At 38.2% G+C, this 17,924-nt stretch overlaps 2 protein-coding genes across 5 annotated transcripts in view; one reads left to right on the top strand and one right to left on the bottom strand.

The window, feature by feature from the left end:
• Positions 1 to 5,396: 5,396 nt before the first annotated feature.
• CGGBP1 (CGG triplet repeat binding protein 1) lies at positions 5,397 to 12,427 on the bottom strand. 3 transcript variants are annotated; one of them, XM_038581170.1, is made up of 3 exons: positions 12,257 to 12,427; positions 11,440 to 11,667; positions 5,397 to 9,277 (listed from the first exon to the last, which is right to left on the bottom strand). In XM_038581170.1, exon 3 carries the CDS (start codon positions 9,256 to 9,258, stop codon positions 8,755 to 8,757), a length of 504 nt encoding a protein of 167 aa, XP_038437098.1. In that variant the 5' UTR covers positions 9,259 to 9,277; positions 11,440 to 11,667; positions 12,257 to 12,427; the 3' UTR covers positions 5,397 to 8,754. The 3 variants fall into 3 exon arrangements, with proteins under 3 accessions (XP_038437098.1, XP_038437096.1, XP_038437097.1); XM_038581168.1 differs by having other exon boundaries at positions 11,464 to 11,667; positions 12,257 to 12,426; XM_038581169.1 differs by lacking the exon at positions 12,257 to 12,427 and adding an exon at positions 11,830 to 11,976 and having other exon boundaries at positions 11,464 to 11,667.
• A 216-nt stretch (positions 12,428 to 12,643) lies between these two features.
• ZNF654 (zinc finger protein 654) overlaps positions 12,644 to 17,924 on the top strand; it is a 92,957-nt gene continuing 87,676 nt past the window's right edge. Inside the window, exon 1 of one of the 2 annotated variants that reach the window (XM_038581163.1) lies at positions 12,644 to 12,946. In XM_038581163.1, coding sequence (XP_038437091.1) covers positions 12,758 to 12,946 — 189 coding nt within the window. In that variant the 5' untranslated portion in view covers positions 12,644 to 12,757. The remainder of the gene's footprint in view (positions 12,947 to 17,924) is intronic. The other variant, XM_038581164.1, reaches the window with a different exon arrangement.

Here is a 17,924-nt window from a genome sequence, read left to right as displayed (position 1 = left end):
TGCAAAGCATAGGTTGTGGACTATAAGAAAGGAAGGATCTAGCCAGACAAGCAGCAAAGCAGAGACATTTCAGGATGACCACTGTTTTGGACCTAAAAAAAAAAAAAAAAAAAAAAAGGAAAAAAGAAAAGAAAAAGGAAAAGAAAAGCAGATTCAAATTTGAGCAGGAGGAAACAAGGCTGAGGAGAAATGTCTCTAGGAAAATAAATATAATTAATAGTTTGACATATTTTTGCATTACTAAGGTATCTGCTATAAATAGGTATATAGATATTGCCATATCTCTTTGGGAAAAAAGGGAACATAATAAAATGATATAAAATTATAAAATTTTCTTAAAAATCAAAAAATTGTTTGAGAAAGGAAATATTTTTTTTAAAGATTTTATTTATTCACAATAGACATAGAGATAGAGAGAGGCAGAGACACAGGCAGAGGGAGAAGCAGGCTCCATGCCGGGAGCCCGACTTGGGACTCGAGCCTGGGACTCCAGGATCGCGCCCTGGGCCAAAGGCAGGCGCCAAACCACTGAGCCACCCAGAGATCCTCTGAGAAAGGAAATAAATACATTATTTGGTTCAGTGGTGAACAGTTATCTACAGGGCCATAAAAATGGAAACTTTTAAAGAAAATGGAAACTTTTTTGTTAATTTTTTAACTACGTAATATGGTGAGAGAAAGTGTGGAATGATGATAGTGGAAAACAACAAAATATTCATTTTTAAGCATATTGTCTAAAATTAATAAATCAAATTTGTAACATAAGCATATTGTACCCAAAATAGAAGAAGAAACAGGTAAAAGAGTTCAAGGTAGGTGATGGGAGAATAGAAGAATAGGGAAGGGTGAGAGAGTGAGGCAGGGATTACTGTTTATAAATCATTTACATTATCAGATGTTTAAAAGTGTATGCATGTGTTATTTTGACAAAAATAACAGATTTTTAAAAAAGAATACAGAAACAAATAAAACACCAAAATATACTGATAATAATTTGAAAACATATTCATATGTTTCCCAGATGTGGTATGATGACTGGTACTCTACATACAGCCTTAAGAAAACAATCAGGTTGATCAGATACTTATATTATTAGCTTCCTTGTTTATACAAGTAACAAACATAAAAGTCAATGTGATGGACACATTAATATACACCTAATGAGTTAAAGGTTAATTGTAAAGACAGAGCATTTGTAAAACCTATAGAAATGTAGAATCTAGTCATGTGTATGTATGACTCCATGAGGATACTGATTGCAATGTTCTGGCAGTATTTGCAATTTTTTTCAACTTATCATTTTACCATTTTTTTAAAAGTTTATTTATTTATAATCTTCACCCAACGTGGGGCTTGAACTCACAACCCTGAGATCAAGAGTCACATGCTCCACTGAATGAGCCACTCAGTTGCTCCAGTAGTTGCAATTTGAATTACAAAAATCAGCTCCATCTTATGGGTATTCCTAAGAATGTGGATTAATAACTACATGGATTGTAGACATGAATTTCCTACTTGTGACTCTTGTGATGTCCGTGAGTTGATATTTTGGTTTTCTTGTTTTTTTTTTTTTAAGTTGATAATATTTTGTGTTAGCCAAGGGTGCAGCATAAGGAATCTACAAGAGGAAGAGATGAAGAAGCATTAGAGGCGAAAGAAGAAAATAAGAAAGATTAAGAACAAATGGCCAGTAGAATAGGGAAAGATTGCACATTGGTTGTTCTGTCACTGTGATACTGAATAGTAAAGAAATTACTGTTGTGCCAATAAGCAAGGGGATGTTAGGCAATCCCCCACCAGAACGTTTTCAAAAGACTAAATTCCAGAATAGCTACCTTCATGGAGAATAATAGAATTAAATGACAATGACCAGACAATTAAAGTGTTTCATAGACATTATATATTATAAAGAACTACCTGATGATATGAGATTCCTTTTATTCTCACTGGATGACAGATTTTAAAACATGTTGATGGAATTTTAGCAGTGATTAAATTTATGTTTATTATAGACATTTTTGAAACACAGTGGAGTCATGTATACAACTACTATGAACAACTAGGAAGTTTAGGCTATCTATAGAAGAAAAATACAGGGATATTAAAGGTATAGCTTTGAAATTAACTCCCCAACTCCCCAGTATGTACTTAATAATGAATAACTTGGGAAAAAGAAAGATGATTTAACTTTGTAAATGTGCAACTAAATTTTATGAAAGTCAATTTTAAGAATTCAAAAAAAAGATGTTTTAAAGTATATGTTCAGCAAATTCTTTTTTTTTTTTTTAAAGATTTTATTTATTTATTCATGATAGACATAGAGAGAGAGAGAGAGAGGCAGAGACACAGCCAGAGGGAGAAGCAGGCTCCATGCCCGGAGCCCAATGTGGGACTCGATCCTGGGTCTCCAGGATCGGCCCTGGGCCAAAGGTAGGCACTAAACCACTGGGCCACCCAGGGATCCCGTGTTCAGCAAATTCTTTAAGGTTTTCATTAATAGTGTAAATGTATCATGATATTGCTATTCTTTCAGTTGGATATAACTATTGTGTTCACAGGTTTCAATAAAAGTCTACTTCATATTTCTACACACATATGTATGTGTGACAAAGATAACTTTGCTTGTTGTAAATAAGTCAACACATAGAGGTGTAAAAAAAAAAAAAAAAAAAAAAAAAGCAAGGATTCTCTTTCACCTCATTCAATATCACCACCCGTCAGGAATCTTGACATATGGTGCAAGTTGTCCACCTCATACATAGTGTACTTCTATTGCAGTGTTTTTTCCCTCAAAATCAAGAAAATGCACTAAATTTCTTTTACTTAATACTGTAGATATTTCTTCTGATCCATACTTTAAGATCACTTGAAAAGTTCTGTAATATGGATGTGTCATAATTTTTGGACCATTCTCCTATTGCTGGACATTCATAGTATTTGCAGTTGCTTACTATTATAATATTAAAATGAACTTCCTTTCCATATATCTTTACATATTATTGACTATTTTGTTCCATAGGATATATTAATAGAAGTGGAATTTGCTAGATTAAAAAGAATACATAGGGGATCCCTGGGTGGCTCAGCAGTTTAGCGCCTGCTTTAGGCCCAGGGCGTGGTCCTGGAGTCCCGGGATCGAGTCCCACATTGGGCTCCCTGCATGGAGCCTGCTTCTCCGTCTGCCTGTCTCTCTCTCTCTCTCTCTGTGTCTCTCATGAATAAATAAATAAAATCTTTTTTTAAAAAAAGAATGCATAAAACTATTATTATTGAATAGGTACTACATGAGCAATGCAAGAAAAAATTCAGAGGAAAAACAAATATAAAAAGGATGTTTTTGGGACACCTGGGTGGTTCAGGGTTGAGCGTCTGCCTTTGGCTCAGGTCATGATCCTGGGGTCATATATTTTAATCTTAAAATATCTATTTTGTGGATTACAAAAACCACCAGATTTTCAAAGGATATGCAGACCATTTAGTCCACAAATTTTCAATTTCTACTACTCTTCTTGTACAAAATAAGACTTTGAGAATCAAAACAAAACCAGTAATAACTGTTTGGCTAACCAGTCTTATGACAAATGCTTAAAGAGGCTGCTTAGAAAACACAACAATATGTCCACCTTCACTCTTATCACAGTGTTATTTATGACAATGAATTATGATACTGTATTATCATTAAAATGTATGCTCCTTGAAGGCATGGATTTATTTTCTCTGATGTGTCCCCAGTGGCTAGAGTAGTATTAGGTATAGGATAGGGACTCAGTAAATACTAGTTGATTGCATATTATTCAAATTTAACCAAGAACTGGAAGACATAGACTTAAAAAAAAAAGATTTTATTTATTTGTGAGTGACACAGAGAGAGAGGCAGAGACATAGGAAGAGGGAGAAGCAGGCTCCCCTAAGGGAGCCCGATGTGGGACTGATCCCAGGATTCCTCATGCCCTGGGCCAAAGGCAGGTGTTCAACCACTGAGCCACCCAGGCATCCTGGACTTAGACTTTTAAGTGATCTTATTTCAACATTTAAACAAGAGGTAAGATACATTCACTGTTTGTAGTATGCCCATAAAACAGCTAAAATCAAGTAACATATAGAAAGGTAGTCAGATGGAAATCATGCCCTACATTATCAAATGCATTGGATCACCCGTAGTCCTATTGTACCACCTGGTTTTAGCTTTCACAGGGATAGGTTAGCTACTCTAAACCCAGGAGCCTCTTTGCATCATGACATACTGTGTTATAGGTACATAATACAACTCAACTTACACAGACACAGAAAAAAAAAAAGGAACTGTTAGGAGACCCACAGGTACATATATTCAAGTGGTTCACCTTTAAAAAAGGTTTAATAAAGATTTTAATGAGATTTTTTAGGAAAAGTAAAGACAGATCTTTGATGCTTTGTTGATATTAAATGGGAAGCTGAAGTATTGACTGATTTTTTTAAGGTCCTTCCTAACATTTTGATTCCAGGAAATATAATTACTTTATAAATTCATTAATTTTCTGTCAGAAAGAAGCAAATAGGAGAAATGTATGCCCTCAAAACTATATAAAACTACTAAAAGGCAAGACAACTTTCAACTTCTAGCATTTTTTAACCCCAGTGGTGAATAATATAGCAAATCATTGAAAAACCCAATGAAACATATAGAAGGCAAATTAGGCCCTTGTCTTTCATAATTAATATTTCTAGAAGTAGAAAATTAAAGTTTCCAATTAAAAGCACTTACTAGGTTAACTATTACCTATGTAATTTTTTTTTTAATTTTTATTTATTTATGATAGTCAGAGAGAGAGAGAGAGAGAGGCGGAGACATAGGCAGAGGGAGAAGCAGGCTCCATGTACCGGGAGCCCGATGTGGGATTCGATCCCGGGTCTCCAGGATCGCGCCCTGGGCCAAAGGCAAGGCGCCAAATCGCTGCGCCACCCAGGGATCCCTACCTATGTAATTTTTAAGGAAAAGAGCTATTTTTAGCTATGATGTGAATCTGATTTGACAGAATATATGCTTTTATATTGAGCTTAAGGGCTAATAATCCTATAGAGATATAAGTAGTAGAAAAATAAAACTCAGTAAAATTCTGTTGGTATTTTGTAACTATGTTACTTAAGAAAAATTAAATATAGGGCACTTGGCTGGCTCAGCTGGTAGAGCATGTGACTTGATCTTGGGATCAAGTCTGAGCTCCATGTTGGGTGCAGAGATTAAATATTTAAAAAATATCTAGATGTTAACTGACTCACAAAATGTGCTTTCAAAAACTTCTGAAACAATTTCTTTTTGAAATTTATTTCCAAAAGTCAGAGACAAAACTTTAAAAGTGACACATTTATACTAAGGATACATGCTTGAGAAAAAGAAAAGAACAGGAATACAAAAATAGACATAGTAAAATTTTAATGAATACAATATTCTGATGTTCCGGATACAAGTAGAATACCACTAGGTAAGAACTGTATTTACCTTCGAAGTCTAGGATAGTATGGTTGGAGATAAACGAAGGTTTAGGACAGCCATTTTGCTATTCACAAGTTAATCAGTGCTGACCAGAAACTAAAGCAATTTATTTTGGGTTAAGAATTTCAATGAAATTATAGGATGAATCTTCTTTTTTAATGAATATGTTTTAAGGTGATCTGTACTCATATAAAGGCAGTCAGGGCAAGTCAAACCACAGAGAGCCCTCACAAAGACTAAGCACCAAATGACGAAATGTTTGTGGCTTTCATTTTGAGCCACTTTAAATTTTATTTTGTTTAAATGTGTTTTCCATTAACATTCACATACAAATTCCTTCAGGCAAAAGTTTTAACATAGAACTTTCTTCTTGGAGATCTTGCCAACTGTTACTTACAATAGTTTTTAAGCAATGAATACTTCAGAACAATCCCAAGCCGATACTTAATTGGTTACAATTGTAAGATGCAGAGCTTTTTTTAAAAAGTTTTCTGGTCCCCCAAAATTCAGTAGGGCCAAATGCATTAACTGGAAATAGCATTTGTTAAAAAAAAAAAAAAAGTCTTAAAAGAAAATAATGAATAAAATAACTATTTAGGCTCTTGTACACAATCTTTCTAAATTTTCACCCTGTAAGAAATGATTACAATGTCCTTCAGGCCTGCTATATGCCCTACAGAATTAAACAAAACAAAACAAGAAATTTAACATTTCAACAAGCTAGTAACTATTTACTGTAAGCATATAGTGAAATTCTGGAAGACAGACTACCATACTTTAAGAAAACACTATTAACAGGTAAGCTTGTATTGAAGGCAGTTTATAAATGAAACATTACAAATCTTATGTTTATGCATACAACTTATAAAATAGAAAAAAAGCTATTTTTCCAATAGTATAGCATCACACTAACACTATATAGTTAAGATCGAAAGCTTCTGTACATGTCCACTACACCTCCACAGCAGCATACGCCTCAGACATTTTCCTTTGTTATCCAACATATGCCAACCATGGTTTCACGGATTTGTACCAGTTTAGGCAGGCTAAAATAATCACTCTGCCATATTTATTTAACTATGAGACAAAGTTAACCAATTTCAGGGAACAAAAGGTTTCATAATCAGTAAACATATTAAACTTCCACAAAGGTTGGAAAATGCTTCTAAGGACATGATATAATCCTAACAGGAGGATGAATTATGCCCCTAGATAGAGTGTATGTGGGAATAGTTAGGAGCCTGGAGAAATAAAGACATATGGGACCTAAATGATCATCAAATCAGTAATAGCTACTAGAAACTCAAATTTTAGTGCAACATCATCCAGTTTACCACTTGACTACTCAAAACTGTTCTGCTGTTAGTGTGAATTAATATTGAAATAGAGAGCAGTCTGAATCACATGGAATTTTGAAAAATTAGAATGATTGTGTATCTAACCTTAGTTTTGTACTCTGAAAATGTTATAAAGCTCAATTATTTTCCTGGCTTCTTAGATCTTCTACCATCTTAAGTAATTCAAATTAAACATGGTTGCCTGCAAATTCTTTACTAGGGGAAGTAAAAGCAAAGTACATTTTGGTTGTTTTGGTGCTGGTCTCATGTATGTGCTTTAGCATTGACAGCACTACTCCAGGCATTTATTGTGCTACTTTACATAACTAAACACGAGAAAAACTCATTCAGTCTGAAAATCTTTTTTTTTCGTGGCAGGCTTATTTAAAAATGAAAACAAAAACCCACATAAGTTCTAAAAATCAGATGGGCATTTTGACAACCTGAACTAGGAACTTTTAAGTCTGTCAAAGAAACTCAGACATGGAAAGCTGCTTCTGAAAAATATAACGTTTTTTCACTTTGGCTTTTTTTTTTTTTTTTTTTAATCTTAACGATTTGTGGTAAAATGACCTCAAAGAAAACTCCCAAGTCACATTGGGCATTCATGTCAGTGCTTTGTAATAGAAGTGTATTTTCTAAGCATTTTAAATTTTAATGTTTTCAAGGAATTTAAGTTCTTTTTTTTAAAGCTCTAGTCCAAGTCTTCAGCTATTTAGTTTTTTAAAAATATACTTTGGGTCTTCAATAGAGAGGACATAACTGGGCTAAGCTACTTTGATGACCTTATAGGATAGTGAGGTTCACTCATTTCCTGAGCATGGTTGACCCTTAACAGAACTGATTATTTCCTCACTCAGTTATGCAGGATACTGCCAGTCTCTACTACAAAAATCTTGCCAGTCTTTCTAGGCAATTGTTTACCATCCATGTTTAAAAACCTTGTACTACCAGAGGCAAAGCACATAAAATGAAAATAAGTAAGCTTGTTTCTAGTCTATTTATAAAGCCTTATAAATCATATGGGAAAATTAATGTATAGAAAGTAATTTCCTTATTATCTGATCTGTCCGCCAAAAAGTAATTACTGGGTTTCTGTAAAAACAGGAAACTCAATCATAAAATGTCTACCTGTTTAAATTAAAATGCCAATCTTGAAAAGTTTTAACATCAAGACACTAAAAAAAAAAAAAAAAAAGCAAATTCAAGAGGATGTTTGAAATGAAATTTCTGGTTCAAAAGTACTAAAATCATGTCACTGCAAAATTCCCCATGGCTTTTTGGCACGGACATTGAAATAAAGATTTTAGTCTTTCCGTCACTTGAAGCTGCTACTAAACACAATTAGCCTTTAGAAGAGTGGAAAAAAGACTGAGGAACTGAAGGATAAGGTAACTACATCATATGCACACATAGTTTGAAATAAAGTCATTTCTTCAAGGGATCTGAAGATACCAGAACAGTTTCCCACATCCCTTCTTTTTTGAAGAGAATTCTAATCAGAAATAATTCCTTTATGTTACTGTGAGTGGTGTTGCCTGGCAGCAGCTTCAATTTCCTAGGCTAGTGTTCAATCCAAGTAATTAAGTAATCTCACAAGGAATAATCATATATGGCAACAGGATAAAAGCAGGGCAGTTCTTCCATGCACAAACATTTCAGGAGAAAAACCATTAATTTTAAAGATAACCATCAGGTTTCAGGTATCCTAGCACACTCTAAACCCTAAGTTTTGCTTTACACCATTGGTGACTAAAATTAACAGTAAGTTTTGCAGTGAGGTTTTTTTTTTTTTTTTTTTTTTGCCTGCAACTATATACACATTGCAAAACTATTCTGCATCACATGATTTTAAATGAAATAAATATAAAAATGAACCACACAATCAACACATAACTTTAATACTCCACATTTATCTTGATCACAATGGTGGTAACCTCCTTGTCAACAATCTTGTGAGTTGAGGAGTTGATTCTCATTTTCATAGCCATCAGGCAGATATGCTCTCCTCAGCTGGTCTGACTTAGGTATGGAGCCTCCATTCTTCACATGGCGAGACAGGAAAGCACGGACTGCTGGGTGATCAGCCTTCTCAAGTGGGATGTTGGCTTCCAGGCACATTTTCACAAAGTCCTGGATAACACTGACTTTCTCTGTTTGCGCAGTACTGTTGCACTGAAGGGATGCAGTTAGGGGCCTCTGCTTCTTTCTCACATTCTGCTCTTCAAACTCTGCCTTCCTCTTGGTATGAGTCTTTGACTTAAGGTGGTCACTAATGGCAGACTTGCGAACATGATTCAGAACCACATTGCAAGAAGTGCAGAAGAGTTTTCCTCCATCTTCGTGTAGCTCACCTCCAAACTCAGTGACTCGATCCAGGGGAGTCACATATAAAGCAGTCTTAGAACGGTTTCGAGCAGGTGGTGCTGTCACTACAAATCTTTCCATTCTGACACTGAATAAGGTTCTTTCAAGAGAAACAGAGATAAGTGTTAAAACAACAGTTTGTTTGGAGAGTAATTAACAATAAAAGGTATAAACATTTCAAGAGTAAAGACGTCGGAAAACTTAATTCAAATGAATAAACTGTCCATTAAGTCTTAACTTACCTGAAATACGTATAGGAAGGCAAAACCAGAGCAAGCTTACTAGTAACATCTAGGTCCATTCCTTGAATTTGATGAAATTCAAGTAAGTTAAAACTATGAAAAAAGAACTGCAACTAATTCAGATGTCACTATGTTTTAGGAAAACTCAATCTGATATCAATATTTAGGGTATTAATTATATATATATATTTATATTTTATTTATTTATGATAGTCACACACACAGAGAGAGAGAGAGAGAGAGAGAGAGAGAGAGAGGGGCAGAGACACAGGCAGAGGGAGAAGCAGGCTCCATGCACCGGGAGCCCAACGTGGGATTCGATCCCGGGTCTCCAGGATCGCGCCCTGGGCCAAAGGCAGGCGCCAAACCGCTGCGCCACCCAGGGATCCCGGGTATTAATTATATTAGTCTCATCCAATTTAGATGTGTATTGAAGTTTAAAAGACTCTTTTTTACCTTCACAGTTCTGGGCAACTGATTTTAGGAACACAATTATAGGAAATTATGTTCAAAAATTGCTCAAACAGGTGGGCCAATAAATTGCCCTAATTCTATATGAAGATGGGTATAATGTCCAAAATTGTTCTGAGAAGAAAAAAAGCAAAAACTGAAAAAGAACACAGACCAACTGCAATTAACAGCAGCAACAATGACATAAAATGGTAAAGCCAAGATACAGAGCTCAAAGTAAATAATTTTTTAATGTACATATATGTCTACCGAGTTTTCTAAAGATGATCAAGATATGCAAAGTGCTTTTTCTAACCCCTGTTCCCTCTTTTTTTCCCTTAAAGATGAATGCATTTGTTAATTATTTATTTCACTTATATTATTTCATTTGGTAAGTTAGAACAAATCTAAGAAGGTAACATAGTGCCTAGTATATAAGTCTATAAATCCATTTGTTGACGGAATAAGTAAATGATTTTTTTTGTTATTTTTCCAAGTATTTAACTCAGAAGCAGCTTAATAATTTCTCAATTTACCCTAAAAACATTTTTATGATCTTTGCCAAAATTATGACGTTACATTACGGACACTGAAAACCTGAGATAAAGAACAAATGTTGTCAGTGACAACCATTCGTTCTCTAGAGCCATGCCTTTGGGCTAAGCTCTTACGTTAACCCAAATATAAGAAATTAAAATGAATTTGATAGAATTCAAGATGGAATTCTGTTCTCTATAAACACGTTAGACAAAAATTCTTAAGTGCATTCTGAATAACTATCCTTTAAAAGTGTAACCAGCAATAAGGGAGTATTCCCTTAATCTATATTAGATAATTTATTGTTGGGTTATAGGAATTCTCTCTCAAAAGAATGCTAAATTGCCAATGCGTTAGAAACCCATGGACATAAACTCAAGAGACAAGACATAACGTTTCAGAGAAATTCTGGAAAGTATGATAAAGTTTAGGTTTTAATACATTTAACTGTATCTTCTTCCAATTAACAAATTATTCAATGTTCGACTCTCACGTGCCAAATATTGTGTTAGGCTATAGGTTTTCAATGGCAGAGAAGACAGATATGATTCCTGCCCCCAAATCAGTTACCATTACATATGTTTGTACTTTAAGTCAGTGGTATGTATTTTTTACTCCTCTAACAAATCAGTCAAAATTATGATTAATTTTGTTCTAACCTAGTTATAAAAACATTAAATATCTGTGCTTAGGAACGCCTAAATCTTGTGATGTGACAGTCTTCTGTCTTTTAAAATTTGGATTTCCAACTTTAAAATAAACATGATCAGTATTCTCTGAAGCGTAAAATGCTCTATCATTTGTGCTAATGTGAAAGGCCTATATACATTCCACTGCCTGTAACTTTCAAAAATCTGTTTGTGTTACCGCAGAGGGAAATATCCACCCAGTAGAGGATGCTCGGCTTTACAGAGACCCGAATAACAAAAGTGTTTTCAACAGATTGTAAAGATATTTTAAACGAGGAAGTTAAGCGCAGGAATTAGCCAACAAAAGAGAAGCTGCAAATTTACTAGACCGAAATCAAACTCACAAGTTTTCAAGTTTAAATGTTTACCCGATCAGTTTCCCGTTTTTTTCGTCTTGATATTTAGCAGTGAAGGGTCTCCAGAGTACAACCAGAGACGCTTGAAATCCTGGCACTTTGGTTTGTTCAAATCCGGAGCCGCCTTCAAATCAGTTTTTCAACAAGTGGTGATGGGGAAATAGTTCCTGGGCTTGCACCCTATTTTCCCTGCGGTGCCGGGAAGTCATGCCTTTACTGTAAAACATGAAAAACAAATGGAAAGAAAATATGGGGGAGGGGAGGGAAAGAAGGGGAGATAAAAAGACGAACAAGAACGACGCGGCCACCACGGAGGTGTCCTTAAAACCGCTCTCTTCAGGTGGACTCCACACCACCCATCCGGATCCCAACGTTTACCTCAACGCGGTCCAAGCAGTCCTCTTAGTTGCCCGCCCCCCTTGGCACCTCCTCGCGCGACCCAGGCCCCAGGGTCGGGGGCGGGGGAGAAAGGCGGGGCGCGGGGCGTCCCCGGCGTCTGGACTCCCTCCCCCGCGCCGAGCTCAGCACCCTGGCGCCCACAACCCCGGGCCGCCAGCCGGATGAGGCCGGGACCGAGCCGCGGGCCCGCGAACTCGACAGCAGAGTTGGCGGCAGTCTCAGGAGAGGAGGCGGCAGGCGCCCGGCGGAGGCGTCTGCTGTCAGGCTTCCCGTCTCCTCCCTCTTCCTCCCGCCGACAACGGCGCCCCGGCCCCGCCCCCGGCTCCCGCTTCAGGACCGAAGGCCCCGGGCCCAAACCCCGCACCAACGGCCGGGCCCACCCTCGTTCTCCCTAGCTCCTCGGTACCGTAGGATCGGGGCCGCCGTCAGGGGAAGTGGATGAGACCCGGCCGGAAAGGAAAGGAGGAGGAAGAAAAAAGGAGCACGGGGGTAAGGGAGGCGGAAGACCCGTCGCCGCCGCCGCCGCCGCCGCCGCCGCCCGATCTAGCCCCGCGGCGGCCGCCGTGTCCCCCGCCGCGCCCCGTCCTCTTGCACCGCCTACTGCAAAGCTCGTAGGCGGGCCCCAGCAACCGCCGAGCAGCGCTGACCAACGGACCGAGAGTCTCTCAAACAGACGGTTAATTTGGCCAATGGGAGTTGAAGGGCGGGCATGTGTGTGATTGGCGGCCAGACTTCTCCAATGAGAACTGGGGGCGTGGGTGGGCGGAGCCGGAAGTAGAGACCGCCGAGAGGCCTGTCCGGCTGGGGCGGAGGGAAGGGGGAGGGAACGAGAGGAGGAGGAGGTTAGCCGAGGCAGCTACAGCGGCGGCGGCGTAGGGGCTGGTACGCGCTGGGCGGCGAGAGCCTCATGGCGGAGGAAGAGAGCGATCAAGAGGCCGAACGCCTCGGAGAAGAGCTCGTGGCCATTGTGGAGTCCCCGCCAGGCCCTGTCGGGTTTAGAGCTGCGGGCGACGGCAGAGGTGGCGCTGGCGGCGGCAGCTGCGGGGTCGGCGGCTTTGGGATCAGCAGTCGGGATTACTGCCGACGCTTCTGTCAGGTGAGGCGCCCGTCGGCCGCCTGGACTTGTCACCCGGGTCCTGGGCCTCCCTGCGTCTCCTGGCCTTCTCGTTCTCGAATCAGGGCTGTGTCCGGTGTTCGCTCCCGGAGCCCAACCGGGAGAGAGAGTGAAGATCCCTTCTCCACCTATCCGGCTTGGGGTGGGGGGCAGGGAGCGGGGCTGGGATGACCCGCGGGTTTAGGGTTGCTAGAAAGTGAGAGTTTGTCAGGGGTGGAGAGGTGGCGAGAAGAAGGGTCAGCTGGCAGGAAAGCTGTGTACTGACATTCCTCCTCTGCTCCGAATAGACCCCTTTCCGCCCGAGGGTCCCGCCTTATTGGGTTTCCTACCCTGTTCCTTCTCACTTCGTTTGGAATCTCCGGCAGCATTTCCTGCCTTCCCTCCTCCGCCCCTTGCCCCCCGTATTCTCCCCTTTTTCGGAGATGGGTGGCATGCCATCTCTCTACCGCCCCCTCTCCTGTCATCGCCACCCCTCCCCCTCTGCTTAGGGTCTCCTGTCATCCCCTCTCGGGATCCCACTGGGCCCGTTCTCCAGGTGGCTTAGGAGCTGACCCACTGTTAGTTACTTTGTCGGGAGGTGGAGGTTATGGCAGTGTGATTGTCATTTTTCCTTCTCTTGCGCTGCTTTCCCGACACATGTACTCTCTTTTCTAATGAACTGCTGATAGAGAAAGTAGTTTTCCCTAAAGTGCTGCTCTGGTGACCTCACCACCCCCTTCCATGTTTTAAATTACAATGTATTTTACGCAGCCTGTAAACTGCAGCGTCCGAACGGTGACTGTAAATTATTTACTTGGTCGTCTGCCACTACGATTTATGTACTTTAGAATCTGAATATGATCAAATATTATGGCAACAAAGTGCTTGTCTAGGTGTAAAATTCTTGTAATTTACATTCACATCTACATGTATTTATAGTTTAAACATTTCGTTCTCATTCACAACACAACACTTTTGTTTTGCGAACTGTTTTGGATTTTTTTTCTCTTTTAACACGCCATTCCTTTTTTTTTTTTTCCATTCCTTTTTTTTTTTTTTTTTTATCATCATCTTGGATGTATACAGTTCAAATCATGGCTCCACCACTTCCTAGTTGTGTTACTTTGTAACCTAAGTAACCTACAAATTACTTAATCTCTTTGTGCCTTAGTTTCCTCTTCTGCCAAACGGAGAGTAATTAAGTTGGTGAATAAGTAAAAGATTTGAATCCTTCACATATTAATTAAAGTTAGCTATTCATTTCATTGTGGTAACAAGTAGGAGTAAAGTTAACAAAAAGTGGGCATTGTGTTTGCTGAAATTTGATTTTATGCTTTTGCAAGCATTGAAAGAAAAAGGATGGAGTTGACATTTTCAGGTGTTTTTAACACTTTAGCTTAAATAGTTTCTTGACTCCCTCCTCCCACCTCCATAGATAAGTTGGTTTGAAGGTGGAAATTGTCTTGGTATAAAGTGTGTCAGTTTTCTTTGGCATTTGTTGTCTGATTAGTGACTTTCTTGAATTTTTTTTTGTATTGTGATTCACTGGATTTAAGGATTATTCAGTGTCTTTACAGTACTTCTAACTATATGTTTTAGGGGATCCCTGGGTGGCGCAGCAGTTTAGCGCCTGCCTTTGGCCCAGGGCGCGATCCTGGAGACCCTGGATCGAGTCCCACGTCGGGCTCCCGGTGCATGGAGCCTGCTTCCTCCCTCTGCCTGTGTCTCTGCCTCTCTCTCTCTCTCTCTCTCTCTGTGACTATCATAAATAAATAAAAATAAAAAAATAACTATATGTTTTACATGTAGAAATCACATTATGGGTAGACTTTGTATCTATGGCAATTTTAGACTTCTGAAAATTAGGTTACAGTTGATTTTTTTTTTAGTATATTCACAGGCGAGTCTTTTCATTTTTTCTGTTTTCCCTCCTATATCATTAATGAGCAACTTGGTTTTGATAACAGTTAGTTTTGTTAATTTATTTGATCCGATAACTGTTATTTGCTGTAGAAGTTGAAATTTTGAGGACCAGAACATTTTTATAGAACTTTTAACTACTCTTCTGTATCTTGAAATCAGTTTTAAGAACAAATGAATAAATTTAGTCCAAAATACAGCATCTGAACAGTGACAGTAAATTATTTTAAGAACAAATGAAGTTGATGGTTCTATAAAGCTTCACTACCTCCTAAATATCCAGGAAAATAAACTAAACAGGAAATACTTTTTTTTTTTAATTTTTATTTATTTATGATAGTCACAGAGAGAGAGAGAGAGAGAGAGGCAGAGACACAGGCAGAGGCAGAGGGAGAAGCAGGCTCCATGCACCGGGAGCCCGACATGGGATTCGATCCCGGGTCTCCAGGATCGCGCCCTGGGCCAAAGGCAGGCACTAAACCGCTGCGCCACCCAGGGATCCCTAAACAGGAAATACTTAATGAATTTTTATTTTGTATTACTAAGTTATGAGTTAAGTTATACTGGCATACTTTCATGTTACTTTTACCTGAAACCTCATTACATATTTTATAGTACTCTAGATTACCAGTAGTTATGTTCTTAGGGTTCCTGTCCTAGTTCCACCTTCCAGGTGAGCTTTGTGTAGTTCTTTTCTGTATTAAAAGTTTAAGATGGAATAAAGGATTATTTGTATTAATTTGAATTTTATCCATTGATTAGTATAATTCTAGTATAGTAGTTCTGTTTTATTTGCCAGTAAGGGAAGCAGTGGGTCATATAATCTAATTTCCAAAGATTGTTTCTTTTTAAGTATTTGGGCTCCTAATATTTACTAAGAATAATTTTAAGTTACTTATATTCATTAGTAAATTACTTAATCATAAGTAATCTATAAAATGGATAATATGTACTTCGGTGGGTGACAGTTAACTAAATATATGAATTAAACACAGAGCCTTGTCGTGTTGAGAAGAAAGGCTCCAATTCATCTTCCTTTTAGAAAGAAATATGAATCAAAATTTCTTGGCAGTTAGTTTTGTGGGTGAAGGGAGAAAGGAAGGAGCACTTCAGGAAAGGTCTTTTATCATTTACCACAAGGAAAAGTAAAACAGAAGACAATAGGTAATGTATGTTGATAAATTATACCTACACTCAATAGTTGGCGATGTATTTTTCTGTTTGAGAAGCAATACCAGTAATTATAAATTCTCAAATTAAGGGAATAGACCCTGAGGTTTCAGCTAATTTTCGAGATGATGGATTTGAGAGATTCAAAGTGTTGGTTTCCAGATAGTTATATGGTCTAATGTTGGACTGCTTCTGTCATATCCTCCCTTGGCTTTTATTAGTAGACTCTGAACAGATGCTTAAATAGAACTGGCCCTTAACTGATACTTCATTTGCGTTAGAGGGGGAAAAATCAGTTTTATTGAGGGCCTACTAACTCTTAAGGCCTTCATATTGGTCTTATTATGCAAGTTACATATTTGAAATCGAGGCCTGAACAAGTTAACTTGTCTTCAGTTCCCAGTTGGTGGGCAAGCTGAGATTTGAACCAGCTCTAAATTTCTACTGAAAGGTTGAAATTACAAATAAATCTTCAAATAATTAGGGGCACCTGGGTGGCTCAGTCACTTAAGAGTCTGCCTTCAGCTCAGGTCATGATCCCTGGGTCCTGGGATGGAGCACACATTGGGCTCCCTGCTCGTCAGAGAGCCTGCTTCTAAAAGTTCTCTTTCAAAAAATAAATAAATAAATAAATAAATAAATAAATAAATAAATAAATAAATAAATAAATAAAAGTTCTCTTTCACTATGCCACAGTATAAAAAATATTTCAAGAAATAGTTATTATTTCTCTGACTTTGGTACTGTGAACTACGTAAATACTTGAAGGCCGTAATAATTCAACCTACCTTGTTGCTAGGTATATTGAAATGTTTTCATCATAAATTGTATACTAGTGAGTTAAGGTACTTTCTTCTTAGTTTAGTGCCAGGAAGACTATAGTGAGGGATAAAGAAGTATTTCTGGAAATACTTGGATACATTGATTAAAATAGATTTAAAATCGTTTTTTTTTTTTTTTTTTTTACTACAATAGGATTAATAGCTATTCCATGAGGATGTCAAGAGTATGAAAGAAGAGAATGAACCTGAAGTGCTCCATACTGTACCTAGCACATAAAGAAGATTAAATAGATAGAAGCTGTTAATATTTCTGTTGTCTGAAATCCTCTGAAGGTTTAAGAGAGACATTAGAGATAATCTTATAATTTGCATCCCGCATTTAAAATTTAGAGAAAATTTAGGAATGTTACATTTCTAAAATTGTTATTTAATTAGAAGACCTTGATTAAATACTAAATGATGTGCAAAAAATATTGCATTTTCTTAGAGATTTTGTTTCCTTCAGGGGACCTTTGGTAAGTCTGGGGATATTTTTGATTGTCTTCATGGGGGGGTGGTGTTGCTACTAGCATATTGTTGGTAGAGGCCAGGGAGGCTGTTGAACAGACATAGGGCAGCCCCAACAACAAAGAATTATCTGGCCCAAAATACCAATAGTGCCAAAGTTGAGAAATCCCACTATACCCTTGCTTTGGAGCTCAGTGGATACTTGATGTCTGTAATACTGATACAAATGGCAAATACGTATTTTTTAAAACACATGCTAATGTCTCTTACTTTAGAGAAATTAAAATTAAAGCTTTTTAATTTTTATTTATTTATTTTTTAAAGATTTTATTTATTTATTCATGAGAGAGAGAGGAGAGAGAGAGAGAGAGGCAGAGAGGCAGAGACACAGACAGAGGGAGAAGCGGGCTCCACACAGGGAGCCTGATGTGAGACTTGATCCTGGTACTCCAGGATCACGGCCTGGGCTGAAGGCAGGCGCTAAACCACTGAGCCACCCAGGCGTCCCAAAGCTTTTTTTAAAAGGTGATATTTATGTAAGTAACCTCTACACCCAATGTGGGGCCCACACCCACGACCATGAGATCAAGAGTTGCATGTTC

This window comes from Canis lupus, chromosome 31 (genome assembly GCF_011100685.1).
Source record: "Canis lupus familiaris isolate Mischka breed German Shepherd chromosome 31, alternate assembly UU_Cfam_GSD_1.0, whole genome shotgun sequence".
Taxonomy (NCBI): Eukaryota; Metazoa; Chordata; class Mammalia; order Carnivora; family Canidae; genus Canis; species Canis lupus.
Note: the sequence above shows the minus strand (reverse complement) of the source record. Positions and strands in the feature narration are given on the sequence as shown.

Coding starts and splice junctions, on each gene's coding strand:
- CGGBP1 (XM_038581170.1), bottom strand. CDS start 9,258: ATGGAAAGATTTGTAGTGACAGCACCACCTGCTCGAAACCGTTCTAAG.